This window comes from Gouania willdenowi, chromosome 9 (assembly GCF_900634775.1).
Source record: "Gouania willdenowi chromosome 9, fGouWil2.1, whole genome shotgun sequence".
NCBI classification, from domain to species: Eukaryota; Metazoa; Chordata; class Actinopteri; order Blenniiformes; family Gobiesocidae; genus Gouania; species Gouania willdenowi.
The window spans coordinates 40,291,886-40,306,538 of NC_041052.1; the positions used below are offsets into that span (position 1 = coordinate 40,291,886).

Consider the following 14,653-nt stretch of genomic DNA (forward strand, 5'->3'; position numbering starts at 1 on the left):
TCTGTCCTGCTATCTGCGGGCTGGCAGGTGGGTGGGTTCTGCTCCTTTGGCGGGGGGCTGCTGCTCTGCATCGGCTGTGTGCCGTTGGGGTGCCTCGCTCCCGCGGTGGCGGCCGCCGGTCGCCCTTGCGCCGGGGGGGGGGGGCATTGCCCCGTGGCTTGCGCTGTCCGGTGGGGGGCGGGGCCTGGGCAGCTGTTCTTGCACCGCCTGGGGCAGTGCGGTCTTGCTGGGTTGTGGCCTGTTCGTGGGCTGGGGTGGGGGGGGTGGTGCCCTTGGGGTCCGGCGGGTGTGCAGCATGTGCAGACGAGAAGAAAAAAAGCGAGAAAAAAAAGCGCAAAAACGACTTTAAAAGGCAAAAAAAAAAAAAAAAAGAAATTTGGAGAAAAGTGCTTCATTGAACTGATTCTGTTCCTTTAATCCTTTTTGTTTCCCTCATAATGTTTATTGTCACATACAGAAATAATCCATCAGATATATACAGTGGTTACACATCAAGCAACAACAGTCAAAAGGTGAAGAAAAACATCATTGGTTAATAATAAAAAAAAGTGTTTAACTCCATTACGTTTATCCTGGAAAAACAAAGTGTAGATATTAATAATAATATATTTCAGTGTAGATATAAAACCATAGAGATAAACATTGTCTGAAAAATATTCTATAGCACAAGACAAACACTGGATTTACAACCTAACAGTCTTATATATACATTTTTGTTGTAATAACACAGTAATTTAACGTTACTTTTTTTTAGTATTAAATAAAAAGATATTATTCCACTTTTAAAAGTAAACATACAATTAAGTGTACGGTAAAATACTGTCTTTATAGGTGAATTACATCCTTTTCTGAGCCTCAAACACATTCGTACACCTGTTAGTTATAAAGAATCCAACAAAAGCATCCATTCTGCCCCTGATGGTGAACAATTGCACATGTTCCCACCAAAGTTCTACTAACCCTGCACACTAGTACACACCAAAATCAGGTTCTATGGTTCTATTCATCACTGAAGCTTTGTTTTGCACTGATCAACTTGGCCTGATTCTCAAAAAGGTCAATGTTAGAAGCATTTGGGGGTAGAAGTGTAGAATTAAGCTTATTTGGTCAATTTGGGTATATACAGTATACGGTTTGCTCATTCAGAATATCAATGTTCATACGCTGTAACTTGAGCCCTATACCTCCTAAATTAAAAATGTAGATTTTTGCCAAAACAGCAGATTTTGGCCAATCTTTAGCATTTTACAAACAAACAGGTGATTTTCAGTGTGATCATGTCGGTTTATTTGGTCATTTTTAGTCAAATCAATTTGGGATGTCCTTAAAGTTTGTTACATTACAGAAAAAACTATATACCACCATAATGCAACATATTGTACAAAGATAATCGTTGATGATATTAACAATATTTGTGAATTAAATCATTAATTTACAATTTTGCATCACAATGTTCAGTATGAAATCATCTCTAAGCTAACTGTGTCCATAAGCAGTTTTAAATGGTGAATTTGAGCATGAAGGACTTGGAATTCAGCTTGGGAATATTAATATTCAGAATCAGCACATTAAAAATGTCTCTAATCAACATGTTCCCTACTTTTACCACAATTTGCCGCTAACTGCTAGCTACAGTAATCTTTTTAAGAAACAGGCCTCGTCTATTAGAAGAGAACAGTTCTGTATTCTGCCAACAAATATAAAATAAAATGCAGTTATATCAACCCTCCTATTATCCTCAAATATTACAAATGCATATTACCCTTGGGGTCAATCTGACCCTAAGGATATTTGCCTCCAGAAAATGATTTTCAGAAAATTGTTGACACTTTGTTCATTTGTTGAATACATTAAAAAAAAAACTTGATAATAAAAAATTGGTCTGTTCTCTAGCGCCACCATCAGGACAAACTTTTGAAATTATAATTAATAATACGAACCAGTTTGAGTTTAAGTGGGCCACAGATTTTTGGCGAGAAAAATAGGAATTTCAACTTGTGCCCTGGTTTGCTCTTCCACTATAAAGCATGTCAGTAATATATCAGTCCCTGCAGGATCTTCACTTAAATTTCACTGGTTTAGGGAATTTCTGGAAATTTTGTCGAATAATTTGAGAAAGATTTGCTAGATTTTAGATTTGGAGGGTGTGATATATCTACAGCTGAATTTCATTTTTACTTTCTTGAGTGGGCCGAATTTGATGCTCGAAAGGACCGGATTTGGCTCCCAGGCCTTGAGTTTGACACATGTGAGCCCCCTCCCCTTTCCTTTCATAAACATATTTATTTACTACTTCAGATGAAACACACACAGACAGACGAGTTTTACACAGATAAAACAGCATGGGGTCAAATTGACCCCAGAGGAACACCAATGTGTGCAAAATGTGTTCAGAACACTGACAAAATATCATGATGGTAATTTTATGCTTAATCAATTGTACCCATAAAACAGAAGTGAAAGTAACAGATTACAAGTGCTCACGTTACTGTAATTGAGTTTCTTTTGTGGGTACTTGTACATTTATTTTTAAATCAGTAATTTTACTTGTACTTAAGTACATTTTAAAGGAAGTAAAGTAATTAATTACATTTCTACACCAAACCGTTACTGGGTAAATTATATAAATTTTGTTTTAAAATGATCAACGGACTTTGTGAAACTACATAAAATGAAATAACCAGACATTAATTGAGCTACTTTTTACTTTTATTTGAGTATTTTATGTAAGACTTACTTGTATTTGAGAACAATTTCAATCAAGTAACAGTTCTTCTACTTGAGTAAAATACATTTGTACTCTTTACACCTCTGACATCAAATTGAGAAAAGTCATGAAATATGATATTTTTCACTAATAAACATTAAATGGGGTCAAATTGACCCCAAGGATAATAGAAGGGTAAAATTAAAAACACACAATCATGAAATCTGGTGATTTAAGAGAGAAGTTGAACTGCTTCAAATACCTCAGATGAGAAGCTAACGCTAACAAAAATGTCCCTCTCTGCTGCCTCGATGCTTTCTTCAAAGCAGACGCTGTCATCGTCATGGAGACGACTTTCCATCGTTGGACTCATGACGACGATGCTTGGAACGCCCAGCGCTGGTCCAGGGTCGGTGGGTGGGGTTTGTTCATAGTTCAGGGACTTTAGGGAGTTGCTCCTGTAGCTGCTGCTGTTGTCGCTGGTGATGGAGTTGTTAGCGTCTGATAGCTCATTGGTCAGACTCTGGCTTCGCTTCTTGGTAAGAACTAACAGAGGAAGATTGGCCAATGTCAAAGGAGTGGAAACCATATTGGGGTCACAGCTGCTCAATGGGTCACTCGAGGTGGAAAAATGCTGGTGATAAATAAAAAATAATACAATTGAAAATGAGCAAAAAGCATGCACAAAACAAAATTAAATTAAATTTATTAATGAATGTAAGGTGGAGATGTCATTATGTGGGGTTGTCTTTTTCAGCCTTGTTGGGTTTTTAATGTTCAGACAGCAGGTCCTAATGTTTGTTTTATTTTGTGTGCTCATTCATATTCAACATAAATATGTATCAGTTTGAGTATGAACTGAATTAGGGTGGTCATATTTTGATTTCCAGAAACACTTGGGCTGACCTCGTCATACTCAAAGTACTATCTAGTACAGTAGATAAATTAGTTTTGTCAATAAGGTTTAAAAATGAATTTCTCTTTATAACAAAGACAAAAAAAAACAGAAATCAGTGGCTTTGTTATGCACTTTGACAATCTGTCCTTCAAAAGTCTCACCTATGCCTTCTTAAAATCTTTCACTCAACGGCTGCGTTTCCATTACTCTTGGAAATGCACAAAAATCTAAATAGCGTAATAAAAACTGAGAATGGAAACACCTAAAAATATCACTGAAAGGTTTTTATGCTTTCATGAGGAGGTTTTTCAGACATTTCTATATTGATCGCAAAAGCAATATGGAAACACTTTTTCCGCAAATACACATCACAGAACGTGACGTACCTGGTCACATGACCACTCTTTTCCGAGAAAACATGGCTCGGTACGTGTGGACAGAAGAGGAGACAGTTCACACCGAACGCAACTGATGCGATTAGATTACATTCAAATCAATGTAAATGACGCGACCTCAAGTTATCTCCCCTTAAGCGACATGACGTGTGATTTGAGCAACGAGATCAAGCACTATGTAGTCGCTCAAAGTTGAAAAATTTGAACTTTTCAAGCGACAACTTTCTCGTCCGTCACTGTCTGTAGAGCCGTGGCAGCAGCCCCTCCCTCCCACTACAGTGACATGGCTGCTGCGGAGGGCTGTACTACACTTCCTCAATTTATTGGGGCAAAATTAAAGTGATTAATTTCTTAAATAAGTCTACATTCTGAGTGAACTCATCCTTTAGTAACTTCGTAAGATGATCATTTAAACCGTAAAAGTGGAGCCGTCTATGATAAGTGCTGGAAACATACGGCCGTAGAAGAAGTGATCAGACCTCTCTCTCTCCCCCACGTCACCAGCTTTACACACAAACCCACACACTGTTCCCTGGTCTTCGCGTCACTGGAGCGATGAAGTGATGGAGTGACCAAAAATCACAACTATGTTCAAGGGACTCCTCAGGGGCAAATGAAGTGACTGCGGTCGCTACAATCGTGTTCGGTGTAAACACATCTTTAGACTTAAAAATGATTAGTGCTAAATTAGATGTGAAACAACAAAGGAATGCAGAGTGTTCTAAGTTAGTTTGGAGTATCCATCTTCCTGTAGAGAAGTCTCACGGGATGAGATTTTACCAGAGTTACCAGACTCCACAACAACCTTCACTAGAAACACGTTCAAAGCACAATTATACTTTGTGGACATTTAGAAATATCGCTTTTATCTTGTGAAAATCTATAGTGGAAACATAGCTTTTGAAATAATGAGAAACATCACCTCCGAGCAAGTAAAACTATAACAAAAAACTCAAGGTCTTTCAGAACAGTAAATAATCAGGTGTGTTCATGGCAATCAGCTAAACTGGAGTATTTAATGAGGATGATGGTGTCTCAGAAGGTTCTGTACCATATGCTGACCTTCTTTAAAGCATTGAGCACTTCCCAAGTGGTGTTTAATAAATAAAAGACACCACTGTGAACTCCATTATTTGTGCAGTAAATCAAAATGTTATGAATATATATATATATATATATATATATATATATATATATATATATATATATTAATTCACAAACGGTCAACTGAAAAACACCTGTAAAAACAAGATTCATATCTGAATTTACAAATCCCGGACACTCCCCAAAGTGTAACGTTTCACCTCCTCAGAACTCAGCACAACAAAAATGATCAGAAAGGTCAGTCATGGTTGAAGCTAAAAAAAACTGCACACCAAAAAAAAAAAAAAAAAAAAAATGAGCCTCTGCTCTCTAAAAGTTGACGGGGGAATTGTTCTCCATTATCACCTACTGAATCTATGAAAATTATAGATAAAATTAGGACCTGAATTATTGCAAAACTAGAAGGGAGTTGTTCAACACAAACCATCAATGAAGTATTTGGATCAAGCCTTCACACATTCACAGGGAACCTCAATGTAATCACTTACCCATAACAATAACATTTTTCAAAGTTTCTACATGACCTACATGGCTATTGTTTTGTTAAAATTTTCAAGTACGTCTCCTGGTGGTTACAGATGGTGTGAAATTTTGGAATGATGTGATACTGAGTGATAATAAATCATGTTTTAAATACGGAAATTAGTAGTACACCTAAAAATACTTAAAGATTTACATCAAAGGTAAATACAATTCTCATTAGGGAAGGCTACAAAAGAAAAATAAAAAACCAAATTGAACTAATGGACATCAACTGCAGTAAGTTTGGTGATAATAGTTAATAGGCCAAAGATGCACTTTTTGTACTAAAATGTATAGGTGGAAGTATCTTGGTACAGAGCTCTGTGTTTATTTTGTGAAGCAGATGACTGAAAAAGGCAGAGTTTGCCGAGTTGTCAACTTTTCCCTTTTTGAACATAATCGCCTGGTGTGTGTGCTGTGGTCTTTTGTTCTGACTTTGGGCTGGCTGCAGTTTTAGTTGAATTCTTAGAATTACAGAGAGGTACAGAATGTGTGATTTCATTCATTCTTTACAACATTTAGACCCGTGAGAGTCGCTGCCCCCACGGGTGGGTCCCGTGGGGCTGAAGAGGTTAAAGAAGGCCATCATATGGTGCAGAACGTTCTGAATCCCATTCCACATAACAAAGAAAACTAAGAGTGAAAACACTCATTATATACTCCAGTCCTGTTGATTATCAACGGCTCACAGCCATGATCAACTCTACAGGTGCAGGAGATCTCCCTGATTGGCTGATGAGCGGGATCTGTAACATCATCTACCACCACCCTGTGACATAAAAACTCATGCATTAAAACAATAATAATTACACTATTTAGAAAGTTGATTTCGGTCAAAGAAAGGGTACCTGTAGTGGAAACGTTAAAAAAAAAACACATTGAAATGACTTTTTAGAATGATTTTATAACTTTGGGCATAAACTATGGGGAGTCGCCATTTTGGACAGAATATGACGCATTTTCTTTCATCATCCCGGCCTGTTGCTTTAAATGTTGCATTGTGGGAGATAGAGGTGGAACAGGTCCGTTTACATTGTGGGAAGTGTCGTTTTTCTGTTAGCAAACTGCGCTAAGCAGTAGTGTGTCACCTCTGCTTCACTGATAAAGTGCAGCATCCTGGTTGTTAATGGTTAAATATCACCTTTCTCACCAACTTCCTGCTTCTCTTGAGCCTCCCTGCACCCACTCAGCATCAGAATTAGCCTAACGGATAGAGCAATTGTTAGCAGCAGAAATGAGCCATGGCTGAGTAGTTAGGAAGTGCAAAAATATGGTCAGAAACTGTGATGAAAGCTGCGTGAAAGGATATGTGTTCATGGACGGGAGGATGCGCCGAGGATCAGCGCCGTAACATTTATCCACAAGGCTTAGAACAATGTGGTGGGGGTGTGGTTAGTGCCATGACACCCTCCATAGTAACCCCTGTAAGCAGAAACGTAGTACTGCTCTGAACAAGTACGTTTACAAGCTGCATTCAACGCCTTTCTGTGAAGAAATTCTGTCGCAACTGCGTCTGATTTCAGACGCAACTTTGGCTTTGTCTCCATTAGCTTAGCTTATTAGCTTAGCCCATTAGCTTAGACCACAGATCCGTCTCATAGCAGCTCAGCATGAAGCAGTCCTCACATACCACAGAGTTTCGTCTGAACGTAAACGTTTTAAGTGTGTATCCCGTACTGATATTATGGAGCCAACGTTTGGATAATTCTGACTTAGTGTCGTTATTTGCCTCAGAGACACAATCAAAATGTTTCTGTGGGGTTTTTCTCTTGTTGTTATAACAACCATCGGCTTTACACTCCACCGTTGTCCACAAACTGTGAGTCAATCCGGAGCTAAGATGGCGCCTGTGCTCGGCCAAGCCTCTGCTCGACTCCTATGTCGGCTCTTGTTGAGTGTTTTTGCAATTTATGTGGTCATATCAGCCCGACTATCAAATGGATTTGTTTCTGCTGTCCGGAGTTACGATCGTGGCTCTCTTTTTTGCATAAAGGAGTCTATGGAGTCCCTATACAGTAAGTGGGACAGGTACAAACAAACTTTTCCTCCCCCCTTTGTTTGCCCGCGGGACTCACCTGAGTACGTGTTGCTGTCTCGATCTCCGGGCAAAAAGAGGAGGCAGAGGAAACGAGGCTGTCGGTCCGCCGTCCAAGTTAGACGCAGGTCGGCTCCACGTTTGGGAACCGACGCCCTGGATCGCCGGGTCAGGTGCTTACGGAGGATTCCTCTCCTTGGTGTGCGCCGCGGTGGCGCCGCGCTCTCCTCCCGTGTCATCTCCTCCGGTTCCCCGGAGCCAGTGCAACGTTGGAATTGTGATCGTTGGGATACATCGCCTCCATATCTTTCCGTGTTTACACCGGTCAACAACCACCTGACTTCCTGTCACAGATGGAGAGCACATGACCGTGTTTCGTGCCTTCGACCAATCCCGCTGTGTCCAGCTCCAGCTGACGCAAAGTCCGTGACGTCACCCTTGATTCGGCTTGGCCTATTGAATGCCCGTTCTATTGCAAACAAATCTTTCTCCTTGAATGAACTGTTTACCATGAAAAACATGGATTTTATGTTCATCACGGAGACATGGCAGAGAGAAGAGGAGTTTATTCATCTAAATGAACTCTGTCCTGACGGCTGCTCAGTTGTTGGGAAGCCCCGCCCCTCTCGTCGCGGAGGAGGTCTTGCTATGGTTTACAGGGACACTTTCACCTGTAAAGTGATGAATACTCAAGTCTTCCCTTCCTTTGAATCACAAATGTTTAAAGTTGGTTCGCCTCGCTCATTTTATTGTATGCTGGTTTATCGTCCCCCTGGACCTGCTGCTGCCTTTTTAAAGGATTTTAGTGACTTTTTATCTTCAATAATCAAGTTGGAAAATGTTTTAATCCTTGGAGATTTTAATATTCATGTTGACGACAGCACATCCTGCCCAGCAGTGGAACTTTTAACAATGTTTGAAACTTTTAATTTTGAGCAACACGTCTTTGGCCCTACTCATCAAAAGGGTCACACGTTAGACCTTGTTTTTTCACTTGGTCTTAATGTTGCCAACCTTTGTATAGAGGATGTCCATATGAGTGATCATTACTGTGTTTTATTTGATTTAATCTCCAGTCCTGAGCCTGCCCTTTCTGAGCTTAGGTCACAGAGGCGGATCATCACAGAGAACACAACAGCAACATTTTCTGCTATGTTTAACTCTGAACTGTTCTTGCAATGTAATGATGTTGACAGTCTCATCCACAGCTTTAATAGCCATTGTGAGTTCATTATGGATCTGGTTGCACCTGTCAAATCCAACCTGGTGACTCGCAAAGCACCGAGTCCCTGGATTAGTGATGGTATTCGTGATTTAAAGAGACTATGTCGAAAAACTGAGCGTCTGTGGAAGTCTTCCAAACTTGAGGTTCATAGGTTGCATCTGAGGGAACTTATGTCTTCTTTAAACGAAATTATAAAAAATGCCAGATCTGACTACTTTCGTCAGCTGATCACTTTGAACAAGAAAAAACCTCAAGTATTGTTTGATACTATCAACTCTATTGTATGTCCTGCTGCTCCTCTTACACCTGTGTTCTGTAAAGCTGACAGCAATGATTTCCTAAACTATTTTATCGATAAACTCCAGGATATCAATGATAATCTTCCTCTGCTCTCGTTCCGTACACCTGGTGCTGTTGAGCTTGTTTCCCACGAGTGGTCCTCTTTTAGCCTTGTAACACAGGCCGATGTCTCATCTATGGTAACCAAAATGAAGCCCTCTTTCTGTGTGTCTGATGTTCTGCCCTGTAGATTTTTTGTAAAAGTCTTTGATGTCATTGGCCCCTGGGTTACCGATCTGATCAACCTTTCCCTGTCAACTGGTGTTTTCCCCAGTTCTTTCAAACACGCAATTGTAGAACCACTCCTCAAAAAGCCCAATCTGGACCCAGCAGAGTTAAAAAACTTCAGGCCCATTTCTAAACTTCCGTTTTTGTCCAAAGTGTTGGAGAAGGTGGTCTCTGATCAGTTGGTACCCTTCTTGGAGAAACACAACATTTTCGACACTTTTCAGTCCGGTTTCCGTAAGAATCACTCCACGGAAACCGCCCTGCTTAAAGTGTCCAGTGATATTATGATGTCCGCGGACTCTGGAAAATGTGCTGTTCTTGTGTTGTTAGATCTCTCGTCAGCATTTGACACTGTGAATCATCAAACCATGTTGACTAGACTGCGTGACCTGGTTGGAATGTCTGGACCAGTCTTGGAGTGGTTCTCCTCGTATTTGTCGGGGAGGAGTTTTAGTGTCTATGCAAATGAGTTCCTGTCTGACCCTGCTGATTTGCTGTGTGGGGTTCCCCAGGGCTCTGTTTTGGGCCCGATTTTGTTTTTACTCTATATCCTTCCATTAGGGAAAATGATCCAGACCTTTGATGATGTTTCCTACCATTTGTTTGCGGATGATATTCAGCTTTACTGCTCTTTTAAGCCCTCTGAGATCCAGAAATTAAGCTCTCTGCTGAAATGTCTTGCGCAAGTTAAACAATGGCTCGGTGCAAATTCCCTACAACTAAACCCAGACAAAACGGAGGTGCTGGTGTTTGCCCCTGATGACGCTTTGCCAGGGATTCACCAGTATTTGGGCGACCTGAGTTTGTCTTCTAAAACAAGCCTTAGAAATCTTGGCATTATCTTTGACAAAGCAATGTCATTAGAGCACCACTCTAAACTGCTGACAAGGAACTGTTTTTACCAACTGAGGAAAATCTCTAAACTACGTTCAATTGTGTCCAGAGATGATCTTGAGATGATTATCCACGCCTTTGTGTCTTCCCGTTTAGACTATTGTAACAGCCTATTTTCCTGTCTAAACAAAAAGGCGCTGTCTCGTCTCCAGCAGGTACAAAACTCTGCAGCGAGGTTACTGACTCGCACAAACAAAAGGGCCCATATTACTCCCATTCTAAAAGCCCTTCATTGGCTTCCAGTCACTTTCCGTTTCAATTTTAAAATTCTGGTGCTGACCTTCAGAGCCTTGCATGGTCAGGCTCCCTCCTACATTAGAGACTTGTTGTGTCCTTATACCCCCTCCCGGAGGCTGAGGTCCCAGGATCAGAACCTGCTCATGGTCCCCCGTACCCGTTACAAGACCAGAGGAGATCGCTCCTTCCAGGCGGTAGCGCCAACGCTCTGGAACGATCTTCCGTTTTCGCTGCGTCTGCTTGATTCCGTTGATGCTTTTAAGAGCCAACTGAAAACCTATCTGTTTCAGAAAGCATTTTAAAAATTCAAGTGATAAAGGGTTGTTTTATGACCATCATATTTTTGTGACTGCAACTGTAATTTGTATTGTATTGTATGCACTGTATGCATTGTGAAGCACTTTGTGACTCCTGTCTGTAAAAGGTGCTATATAAATAAATATTACTTACTTACTTACTTACTTACTAAGACCAACAGCTAACAGGAATCAATGAACGTGAGTCATTTCCTGTCCAAAATGGCGGCTCTCCATAGTTTATGCCCTAAGGTACAAAACCATTCTAAAAAGTCCTTTTAATGTGTTTTTTTTTTAATTAAAAATGTTTGGTAATACAATAAACACTGTTTTTTTTTTATATACATTTCACTGCAGGTACACTTTAAAGCACATACCCTTTCTGCTGAATAGCAATTTTTCTGTTGATCAAATTGTTTCTTGTAGTTCTGGCCTTTACAGTACTGACTGTACGATGATGATGATGATGTGCTGCGGAACGAGTCGCCAGATTTTCTGCCCAACGGCTCCATTTCTACATCCTTGAACGGCTGCATGGGAAAGAAAGAATGTGTGGCGTATTACCAAAACTCAGAGAGTTAAGTTTGTGCTTTACATCTCAAACAACGATACGAACAACCTCAAATAAAACAATATTTTCTTTATAGCAGCAAAAAACACATTCAATGCAATTACAAAACACTTAACACAGTGGTTCCCAACCTTTTTCTTTACATGACGATATTTTTATATGACAAATTTCTGGTGACCCCGGGGACTTTTTTCTCTATAATTAAACACGTTTGTTATACTGTGAAGCCATTAGTGCAAAAAGCTCAGATATTGTTTATATTGCATTTTATTTTACCTAGATTCATATTTGAGAAAGTTATAGAATACAGTTATTTGAGATTGTGGTGTTTTAATTTGCAAAAGAATAATAATTAATTTAAGCTCTTTTAGCTTTCTGCCCTTTTTTATATGTAATGTTTTTTAAATGGATAGATACAAATACAAAATATATTTAAACGTAAAAATATTATTTTAATATTCGGTTTTTTTGTTTTTTAAATATATTTGTTCTTTATTATTATTATTAGACAATTCAGATGACCCCATTTTATTTCCAGCCAAGGTTAAAAAATGTATGATCTGCTAGAAAAATGTTACTTTATTGCAAGGCATCAACCTTGCTTTACTCGTCCATTTACAAATTTATTACACAAAATTTTAAAACACATTTTTCCTTTAATTCTGAAAACTTTGGCGACAAGAACTTTTTTTTGTAGGTGTTATATTGTATTATAGTGTATTATTCAATTTTTTAAAATAGGATGTTTTTTTTCCATGGTTTGTGGCGTCGCAGAATTACATTGTTTTGTCTTGATTTAAAATAAATGATAATGTCTACACACTGTCTATAGACTGTTGATTTAGTTGCAGAGTCCAGAGGGAGATATTTGTGAATGCTGACCATGTCAGAAGACTGTGAGGAAGCAGTAATACAATGATTCCTGGAGACGGTGGACTGTCGACTGATGACAGAGTCTCTGAACGAGGACTCGCTGATGGAGGATGAGATGCAGTCTTTTCGAGGAGTGGGCGACAAAAACCTCAGGCAGGGAACTTTCTCTGCCAGCGTCATCCTGTTACACACAGATTCATGCAAAATAACCAAAAATATTCACACCATGGCCCTCATTTATCAACCATGTTTGAAAACGAGTGTAAATCTGAGTTCACATTGTGTGCGACATGACCAACATGTGATTCATCAAACATTGGTATCTGACCAATCCTAGCATACAAATGATCAGGTGTTGATAAATGAGTTCGACTGTCATTAACATGTCACACCCTCAAATATTCCTGTTTCGGAGGCCCCGCCCACTGAGGTAAGGACATAAATGTTTCAGAGAAAACTGAAATTTAAGGAACTCATTTTAAACGATCTGTAGAAAATAACAGAGGCACTGAACAGCGTTTCTGTAACAGAACCAGGGCTGCACGATTATGGCCAAAATGATAATCATGATTATTTGGATGAATATTGTAATCACGATTATTAATCAGGATTATTCATCCTGTTTGGGAAAATGTCTGTACTTTTTAACAAACAATATGTGAACAGTTTATTGTGAAAAAGAAAATATTTATTAGAATAGAATTAGATACATTATAATATACTGTGGGGTAAATATACTGTTACAGAGTGCAACTCCTAGAAAACAATTACAGTGTATGAAGAAAAGTGAAGAACATACAGGTTTTGGGCAAGTTATTATTATTATCTATTATTTCCATACCTGTATTTGTTGCGTATGATAGCATAGATGATAGGGTTGTAGATAGCAGAGGCTTTGGCAATGATTGCAGGCACAGCCTTAGAATATGGTGACAGGATGTTTGCATGCCTGGTTTAAAAGAAGACAACAATATACAGTATATACAGTATATATATCAACACAGATGTTCATCAACATAATTCTAAATAGTCCTAATTTCTTTGTCAGCTTTTAAAAATGGTAAATTTTCTGCACACAGTGTCCACAAAGCTCTCCACAAATCTACATTACATCCATCCCTCTTTGTTTTGTAACATCATGTACACAAAGTGTACAGAGTTGTGGTAGAAGTACAACACAATAGAATAATAAAACAACAGTGCATAAACATCATAAGAACAGCAACATTAAAGGATAAATAAAAATAAAATCCAGTAACTAAAAGCTTTACTGTAAAGTGTAGTCTTCAGCAGTTTTTTTAAAAGTGACCACACAGTTGAGCTCCCTGAGAGACTGGTGCAGGATATTCCAGAGTCTGGGAGCTACAGCCTGGAACACCAGGTCTCCTCTGGTTTTAAATTTAGTTTTTGGGGTCTTTAGGAGACCCTGACCTGAAGACCGAAGGCATCGCCCTGATGAGTAGGGGCACAACAAGTCTGAGATATATTTAGGGGCCTGACCATGTAATGCTCGGAACGTGATAACTAATATTTTATATTCTATGTGAAACTTCACTGGAAGCCAGTGCAGGGTAGCAAGAATGGTGGTGATGTGGGATGTTCTAGAAGCACCAGTTAAAAGTCTGGCAGCAGCTTCTGAACGACTTATTAAAACAAGTAAAAACAGAATTACAGTAGTCAATACGTGATGATATAAATGTGTGTATGACCAGTTCCAGATCTGATTTTGATAAAAGATGCCTCACTTTAGAGATATTTCTCAGGTGGTAAAAACAGTTTTTAGTCAATTGACGACAATGTCCCTCCAAAGACATGGACTGTAAGGCAGAGGGAAGCCGCGCCCCCTCCCAAAAGCACATTGCGTGTTTTTTCGTGTTTCCCCAAGATGACAACCATTTACGTCTAAAGGCAGCTCTCTACGCTACGCTCTACCGTGCTGTGCTAAATGCTATACGTAAGTTCATAGTACATTAGTGAATTGATCCCATGTGACCGCTGCTGCTACGTTCTCTAGCTCGTGGGCGGGATAACACTACAGTCAGGATGACAGCGCTAGAGACGATAGAGAAAAAAGCTTTTAAAAGCAGCACAAAAAGGTTTTTAATATTGATTTTTTTTTTAAACCCAAACAAACTGCGACACAGTGACGTCATGAACCGATGACCCAGAACCGGAAGTAGCGCGCTCAATACCAAGAGGGAGCCGTAATCTTAAAAGTAAAATTTACGTTTTGCACGTTTTGCAACACCAAATTACTCCAAAATAACACATGCACACTTGAAGTATTTGGAAGCCGTTGACTAAGTTTCAGGTCGAACAGACACACACA

At 39.4% G+C, this 14,653-nt stretch overlaps 1 protein-coding gene across 1 annotated transcript; it reads right to left on the minus strand.

Moving 5' to 3' along the window:
* Window positions 1-2,939: 2,939 nt before the first annotated feature.
* Window positions 2,940-13,268, minus strand: LOC114470122 (melanopsin-A-like). Its single transcript, XM_028458135.1, has 4 exons — window positions 13,166-13,268; window positions 12,334-12,505; window positions 11,258-11,410; window positions 2,940-3,341 (listed from the first exon to the last, which is right to left on the minus strand). Exons 2-4 carry the CDS (start codon window positions 12,502-12,504, stop codon window positions 2,940-2,942), a joined length of 726 nt encoding a protein of 241 aa, XP_028313936.1. The 5' UTR covers window position 12,505; window positions 13,166-13,268.
* Between the last annotated feature and the right edge of the window lie 1,385 nt (window positions 13,269-14,653).

What these genes read in the sequence shown, in the direction of transcription:
- LOC114470122 (XM_028458135.1), bottom strand. Translation starts at nt 12,504, where the DNA reads ATGACGCTGGCAGAGAAAGTTCCCTGCCTGAGGTTTTTGTCGCCCACT. An exon ending in CCTCACAGTCTTCTGACATG is followed by an intron (nt 11,411 to 12,333) that starts GTCAGCATTCAC and finishes TTTCCCATGCAG; the next exon opens with CCGTTCAAGGATGTAGAAAT. An exon ending in ATTGCTATTCAGCAGAAAGG is followed by an intron (nt 3,342 to 11,257) that starts GTATGTGCTTTA and finishes ATTTATCACCAG; the next exon opens with CATTTTTCCACCTCGAGTGA.